At 37.2% G+C, this 8,406-nt stretch overlaps 1 protein-coding gene across 11 annotated transcripts in view; it reads right to left on the bottom strand.

Moving 5' to 3' along the window:
* Positions 1-8,406, bottom strand: part of BAZ2B (bromodomain adjacent to zinc finger domain 2B) — a 225,671-nt gene that overhangs the window by 51,282 nt on the left and 165,983 nt on the right. For 4 of the 11 annotated variants that reach the window (XM_045299362.1, XM_045299358.1, XM_045299383.1 and 1 more), the window contains 5 exons: positions 5,663-5,728; positions 3,941-4,006; positions 2,390-2,434; positions 2,111-2,143; positions 806-871 (listed from right to left, as the gene is read on the bottom strand). In XM_045299362.1, the coding sequence (XP_045155297.1) occupies positions 806-871; positions 2,111-2,143; positions 2,390-2,434; positions 3,941-4,006; positions 5,663-5,728 (276 nt within the window). The remainder of the gene's footprint in view (positions 1-805; positions 872-2,110; positions 2,144-2,389; positions 2,435-3,940; positions 4,007-5,662; positions 5,729-8,406) is intronic. The other 7 variants (XM_045299368.1, XM_030888158.2, XM_045299404.1 and 4 more) reach the window with 4 other exon arrangements.

Genomic DNA, 8,406 nt, shown 5'->3' with positions numbered 1-8,406 from the left:
ACAGGAAGAACTGTATGAAAGGGTGGAAGCAGTAGGCAGGTTGAGAACCACTGCTCAGACTACTGTCATTTTCATTCACCTTCATTCAACATTTGCCTCACTTGACAAGCACGCGGCCTCAGTCATCGAAGGAGAAGTGGCCTGAAAGGTAAAGGGCCTTAGCAGCCAAGCCAGCAAAGAAATCCGAGTCCTTCAACCTCCAAAGTCCTGCTTAAACGGCCACAACTCTGTTCAACTGTTTGAATGCAGAACACATCCGTTTGTAGTACAAGTGTTTGCATCTCTAAATTATTCCTACTGTGCTACAAACAAGCTCATTCGGCATATTAATTGATCGGTCTGACTTCTCTTTTAAATGGCCATTTTCAATCAAGTACCTAGGCTTAATTTTACAATTAGAATGCTAGGGGATAATTTTGAAGGCCGCAAACCCTAAAATCAAATGGTTGAAATAATTAGTGTTTAAATCAGGAAACACAGGACTTACCTATACATGCTAAGATGATTAGTAAATAGCTACTTTTATCTAAACTATGCCATTCACTAAACTAAAAAAGAAAGGAAGATCATTAAAACCTCCGCCAGGAAAGCTGAAACATACATTGGAACCCCCCCCCCCCAATTCTTTGTTTCAATACTCAGTCACTATCACTAACTTTGGGATTGCTTGCGAAAGCCAGTACATCACAACAAACCCAATGCCCTAAACAATTTCTATTTAGAAGAGCCAATGAATTCAGGAAAAAAAAAAAAAAAGGAACGTATGACAAAGTAATCTTTTTTTCCCCTCGAAGCATACACTTACTTCTGCTTTTTTACGAGCTTCCATAGCTTTCATAAGCATCATATGTTGGCGCCTTCTCTCTCGTTCCTATCAGGCCAGATAAAATTAGGAAAGTAACTCAATGGCTAACAGTTTGATTTTTAAATGGGAAACAAAACAAAACAAAACTTGGTATAAAGCATGTTTAGCACTTATAGACAAGTCACAGTAAATACTAAATATAAGACAAGAATGGCCAGTCTGTGCATGTTTTAGTTCAGGTTTAGAAAGCAAATACAAGACAATCAAAAGCAAAAAGGTAAAGCAATGAACATGGAGACAGTGTAAACAGAAGCACACAAGACTGACTATGGTCAGTTGGGATGCTCCTTCAAAAGCTGGCAGAACAAAAAAAGCATAATGGTTGGCTGGAACAGGTCAGTTACCTTACATCTGCTATTAGGAAACCACAAATACTGACTAGAGCCAATTAGACGAGGGGTTGTGCTGGTCTTAAATTTTCAGATCAGACAAAAATGGATTTAGAATCACTTTGATGGCTTTAGAGTTGGTTAATTTTATTCCAAGTACCAAAATCATTTTGGTAAACCCAACAAGCCACCAAAAAATTAGAACTTTTTTTTAATTTGTTTTTTAAGTTTGGATACCAATTTAATTAAATGAATCTTGGTTCACACATAAATATCAATGAAGTGGGGCTTTTCCTATTTACTGATGTCTGCCACTTGATGCGCTATTTGAAGCCACAAAAGCGGCACCGTGGGCTAATTGTTCAGTGGAACCTAGAAGGCACACAGACAGTATGGATGTCAGGAAAGGGCTCGCTTAATTTCAATGTTTCATTTCGTTTTCAAGTAAAAGATGATGTACTTAAAAAATGCAATTGGTTTTTTAGATATATTTGGTTCCCCAAAGGGATGTTTCTTTTTTTAATTTGTCTATGACAGAATATAATTCATATTCTCTCATCAGCCTAACTCAAAATTCCCATTGTGGTCAATGGCAGTTTTGCACCTAGAATGATGGGAGAATGTGGCTCATAATTGCACCAGTTTTGATACTGATCCAACTTTCAATGTGACATCAGTAATGTAAACATTTAGAGAGTGGCCTTATGGAAGGCTTAGGTGATTCAGTTCACAATCTTAGCTATGCACCAGACTTTCTTTACGGACAGACAAGCAGATGTATGCAATGCACTGTGCTGTAAAGCCATGCAGCAGTATGTAATATGACAGCAGCCAGTGCTACACTTTATGCATTGCTATGACAACCATATCACAACCAAATCACAATGCGGTGTTAGATGTACAAAAATAAACATACCCATACCATATCTAGTCTATGCCTCTCCAACTCCTGGTAGAAAGAGTTGGCACAACATTATGAAACAGAAATCACAGAGTCATCAAACCCACTCATAACCCCCCGAAAGACACCAATACCAAAGCAAGGCAATAAACTGTAAGAGGAAGGGAAAACTTAAGCAGAAATTATATCAGAAAATTTTCCAGAAAATATTTTGAAGGTGTTTTCTTTCCCCCAGATAGCTTTAAGCAAAATTGTGAAATAGCCCAATAGCTGTAAACCTGTGCGTCTACAGACCTGGTGCTTCAGGAGGACTGCTTGTTGTCGTCTCATCTCCTTTTCCTTGAAAACAAGAAAGTTTTAGTCTGTAAGTTCTGGAGAAGATTTAGAACAGGCTCAAACTACTAAAAAATCCTGTTTTGAATTTGTTTAGTCTTCTACTAAAGGTCATTTTCTGAGATATAATAGACTTCTATTAGGGTCCATCATACAAAATTGCCAATATTGGGTCATTTGTTTTACTTATAAAATGACACTTTCACGAGTAAAATGAAAACACACAATCATAAGATTATGATGTCTGTGGCCCAGTAGCATCCCAGGGCCACATTCACCGAGGTGACTGGTTAGATGGTCGGAGCACATCAGCCATGGCTGGCACATGTGTTTCTTTGACCTTTTAATTTGGCTACATGGTGGCCACAAGTCTTAAACTTAAGCGATCAGAACTTTTTCCATTCTAAAGATCTACTCTGAAATATTCTCTGTAATTAACAGCAGGGATTTCATTTCTGAACACTGTGGATGAATCAGAGTAACCAGCGTCTCTGCGATCTTGCTATAAGCTCTGGGGGCATAGTGGGTTATGTGTTGGGCTGCTAACTTGAAGGTCAAGAGTTCAATCCCATCAGCCACTCTGCAAGATAAAGATCAAGCTTTCTGCTCCCCTAAAAATTTACCCACAAGGGTAGTTCTACCCTGTACTATGGTGTCTATATGAGTCAAAATCAGTTCAGTGTCAGTGGTGGTGAGATTATGCTATGATTCACTCCCGTTAATATTGAGGCTTAATGCAAGCAAGTCTATGCATGTCACCTATTTCCAAATTTTTATAAAGACAAAATCTGGATTAGATATTAGGAAAAGGCATGAATGGGAAAGAGAGAATATATGTAGAAAAGGAAAGAAACAGTTTGCTGGGTTTGTCAGGTGTCAGGGTGGTGGCTGTTTCCAAGGCCAGTAAGATAACTCAGGTATCAGTACTTCATGAACACAAGTGGAAGGTAAGGTGTGATGTCATAGAAGGAACATCTCTCTTGGTCTTCATGGCAGAAAACCAAAACCAACCCCCCCCCAAAAAAAAACCCAAAACCTTTTAGCTGTAAAAACTAACCATGGCTAATTTTATTATTGGGAAATAACAGTTGATAAAAGTTAGGTTCTTGTTTCTGTAGACATTTCACGAGAAAGTTATCATCTAAGGGGAGAATCAGATTTGGGACACAGTCTAAAACAGAAACATAAATAAGACACAAGATCATCTGGGAGTGATCATTTATATCAAGCGACATGGTTTACAGGTATTATGTCATAGTATGTACTTGTGATTAAGCATTTCTTATTTAAGAAAGCATCACATAAAACCTGCATCACAAAATTGAAAAAACAAAACAAAAAATCCAACAATACAGATATACAAATAAAAGCCTACACACATTGTCTCTCTACTAAACGTATTTTCAGATAGCCATTTGAAGAAAGCCATTTCTTTCATATAATCCATACTGGTATAACAATCATATAGTTTTTATTTTAAGAAATAAAAACTGGATTCTCATCTAAACTAACCTTTATTCGTTTCTCGGCCTCCAATAATTTGGCATTTGCCGCTTCTTCCTTCTTTTTCTTTTTGGCCTGTGCATGCAAAACAGGTCTCAGGGTCATGCGACAGCACCACCGCGATGCACAGGGTCTCAGACTTGAAACGAAGCACGTGCCTCACACGGTACAAGACAATATGCGACAGAACACATGTACGGAGACGGTTACGTATTTCCCCCCAGTGAGGGTTTCCCTGAACAGCCGAATCTCATTTTTATTTTATAGACCAGTATGAGCATACTGAAATGTCTTAAATGCCTAAGATTATATGACAGTTCTGTTTACCTTCTACAAATTCTTTTAAAATTCTTAAATCACAGAAAAGTAATTTAGGCATTTATTTTTATCTTTGAAAGTAAAGCAAGACTTCAATAAAACTCTAGAAGCCTAGGTGGATTTTAACTGATAAAAATAAAAATTAATTCACAAATGAATCATCAAGACACTAAAATATGCACCTTACTCAAAATTTCTCTTCTAAAACTTGAAAATTAGGGCAAAGAGATCCATTACCCGAATGATTTAAACAAGATATAGTATCTGAATTGTCCTATTTCTGTAGCTTGCAGTTTATTAAAGGTGTTGTTGCTTTTTTTAATGGAATGGAAACCTGTAATCTTTCATGAAGCATTTTGACTATCAAGACCATTATATCAAATTTGAGTCGCATCTTAAGGCCATTAAGTATCTAATAGTTTCATATTGGTTATTGTCAATTAACTTTAGGATGAAAATATTTTCAATTTGGGGTTTTCAAAAATTAATTTGAAGTAGGTTTTGTTTTCCTTTTTTATAAAGGACATATATATTTACAAAAGGGAAAGTACCATAACAGAAAATCTCGGGTATCCAGGGCCCTGGGGAGTGAACCGCTTTTGAAAGTAGAAGAAATCTCCTGAGTAGCTAAGCCATTATACTCAATTTAAACATTAAAAGTTTATTTTCATAATCTTGGATAAAAAAATGGAGACATATGTCTGCATAGATACACTACACGAAGCATAATTTGTTTTTTTCTCGATGATTTGGGGCAATTATTTTGATCATCAGTTATACAGCACAGTTCCATTGATTAATGCCTTTGGGCTATTATGATGTGGAAATTGCTTTGTTTTCAACGAAAAGATTGCAGACGGTTGCTAGGCTTTTGAGTTCCCAGATATGCTGGTTAAAGTTTTTCCTTGACTGGTTGAATTTGGGCTATTATTTTTTTGTTGCTGCTGTTAGCTCAGTTCTAATCAGCTGTGGGGTGGGAATTGCATTAGAAACCAGGTCTCTAAGTTGGTTAAGCTGTTTTTCTAAAATTAGTATTTTACTTTCACTTTTCTATTGCTTATTTTTGTATACTTTTATTTCTACCTTATAGTCATTATTTGTCTAGAAACCCTAGTAGTCTCTCTAAAAGTAAATGAGTTTAACTACACGAACTCTATGTCAACCAGATAAGTGGCTTAGAACTTTCCCTTTTCTTTTGTCTTATTTTCGGGGTTTTAACTGCTAGGGTTAGATACGCTTGCTAAATAAGGTTGACCCAGGTAAGGCCTTACTTGGTATGATAGATTATATTTAAAGAGAATTTCTTACAAGTTATTTTGGATGACTGAGAGGATATGTAGGCAAAATTTTCATTTTTCAGACTTAAAAAATATGACTCTACTACTTTTATTATCTTAAATTCAAGAATTCTACCTCTAGGATTTGTTGAGCTCGAAGTTCTTTTTCCATTCTGATTTGCTGTATTCTCTTAATTTTTTCCTGCAGGAAAAATTATGATTTAAGATGAAATAAAATAAGTATCTAGGTAAAAAATGTTTAAATGGAATAAAGCCATTTAAAAATGTAATTACAAAACTACCAAGGGCTGCCCGAGTCTAATAATTTAGTTTAACAACATATATATCTTCATGCCAAATAAATGGGTTTATAAAATTTCTCAACATTATTTGTAAAGTACATGCTAAATAAACAAATAAAAACTGGGTAAATCAAGCTGATGTAACTTACATAATGTGGAAATCTTTATAAAGCCTCAAATTACAAAACAAACAAACAAACAAACTGAAAATCACCACAATTTGAACTGAATATAGGACAGCACAACAGAGGATTAAGAAAATCTATGTCTGATATTGGGTTAGCTACAGTCATTGGATGATGTTCACCAAAGAGTAATTACTCGTCTATAAATTGGGGACAGATGGTTGACCTCTATTTTCATTGGTATTAAATTTGAAAACTTTTTAAAGGACAAAACACCACACAAGTACAATAGATTATTAACAAAAATTTCTATAATTTCTTATTTTGCATGCTGAATAACAGACTATGGCACCTCTTTTCAAACTGAGCAAGCCAACTTCAGAACAATCCGTAAGAGTACTTAGCACGAACTCATTTCAACTCAGCCTTGCAGAGGGCTGGTCACAGGGCACCACTTCATGTCCTGGCTACTGGCTGGGTTTTAGAATTTTGTGATTACCGAAATTTTGATAAAAGCCTTACCTTTGACTTAAAAATAGTATCTCATAGGCTATGAAGCACACGGTTAGTATTCCCACACTCACAAACCCCTCTGAGAGGCCTGAGCTGTCATGAGATGAGGAGGCTGCCGGCGCAGTATCACAAAAATAACCCAATGATCCCCAAACCCTCACTTTCCTACTTCCAAATCACACTGACTTCTCTTAGAATTTCCAGGGCCAACACATTTTATATTGCTGTATATTAGAATACCTGCTACAATTTCCAGGTGTTAGTTGTACCTTTTGAAACTGTAATGTGTTATCAGGTGGTGTTGCTGGTCCAGAAGATGAGAAGAGCTGAGATAGCCTTTTTTAAATCCAGTGCTGACGTTAAAATGGCATTAGCAAAGGAAGGTGTGAGTATATTTATTCTGTACTTTGGTTTTTCTGTACTTTGTTGGCCATAAGGGATGAATCAGATGGTTTTCTGAGGCTGGCTTTAAGATAAGTATCTTGATAAATCTCTAAAACCAGCTCATTTGCATTATCATTTTAGGGCCTTGAGATTGTTGTACTTTTTCAAGGAACAGCAAAGACTATGTGGATTTAGGATATGGCCACTTCTACATTTTAGGTCTCAAAACTAAATGTAAGGTACTGATGGGTTCTGCTGACTCATAGACTTTAGGTAAATCTGCTGCACAAGCCCTCTTCAGCATACTCAACAATACTTTGAGGACGAAGGTGAGCCTGACCCAAGCCATGGTATTCTCCCTTGCATCATATGTATGTGTAAGTTGGACACACTGAATAAGGAAGACTGAAGAAGAATCAATGCATGTGAACTGGGGTGCTGGCAAGAATATTAAATATATCATGGACTGCTAAAAGGCCAAACCGATCTGTCTTGGAAGAAGTACTGCCAGAGCGCTCCTTCCAGGCACGAATGCTGTTTCACATACTTTGGGCTTATTGTCAGGAGAGACCAGTCCCTGGAGAAGGACATCATATTTGGCAAAACACGGGGGCAACTAAAAAGGGGAAAGCCTTTGACGAGATGGATCGACACAGTGGCGCAACAATGGGCTCAGGCACAGGACCGACTGTGAGGCTGGTGGAAGACTGAGCGGTGTGTTGCTCGCTTGTACATGAAGTCGCTACGGGTCAGAACCTACTCGATGGCACCTCACAGCAGCAGCCCAAAGTAGGTGGGACCTGTGATCATCACAACAGACCCAACCCAATCTATTTATTTAGCAGCGATCGATATAGAACAAACGGATTTTTATTTCATACCCAGAAACAATGATTTGTTGTTCAAAGGTGTGTGTGTGTGTGTGTGTGTGTGTGTGTGTTTTAAAGATGGTAATTTTTTAAAAGGCCAGTAAGATAAAATTCTAACAAATGGAAGATGACAACTTCTTCACATTCCTTCCTGCTTTAATGGTGGGTAAGTAGACAGAGATGGGTTCACATGTTCGCTTCTTAAGTGATGTTTGATACCTTCTTTCTTAATATTTTACCTATAATAGCTTACAATTACTTAATTTATCTAAATTTAATTTTGAAACTACATAGGAGAGAAAGATTATAGATAAGAGTTGTAAAACACAGAACCCTGGGTTTGCTAAAATAATATTTGCTTCTTTATTTTTTCACAGTAGTAATTTTTAAATGACTCCAAAAGCCTTCAGAACCAGTGATCACTTTTTCTTGGTTTTACTAACTCGTGGCATAGGGGTTGACGCATTGGACAGCAGTCCTAACCCAGCAGGCACTCAACAGGAGGAAAATGTAGCTGCCAGCTCCTGCCAAGATTTACCGTCTTAAGGACTCACTGGAGCAGTTCTTCTCTGTCCTAGCGGGCATCTATGAGTCAAAACTGGCTCTATGGTATTAAGGTAGCAGAAGGACATTGGGCCTCCACTCAAGTACTCCCTCAACACAAGAATACTTTCTTCTAGTAAATTG

The sequence above is a fragment of the Echinops telfairi genome, unplaced genomic scaffold, assembly GCF_000313985.2.
Source record: "Echinops telfairi isolate 266 unplaced genomic scaffold, ASM31398v2 ScPeMD7_4;HRSCAF=17, whole genome shotgun sequence".
Lineage (NCBI taxonomy): Eukaryota > Metazoa > Chordata > Mammalia > Afrosoricida > Tenrecidae > Echinops > Echinops telfairi.
Note: the sequence above shows the minus strand (reverse complement) of the source record. Positions and strands in the feature narration are given on the sequence as shown.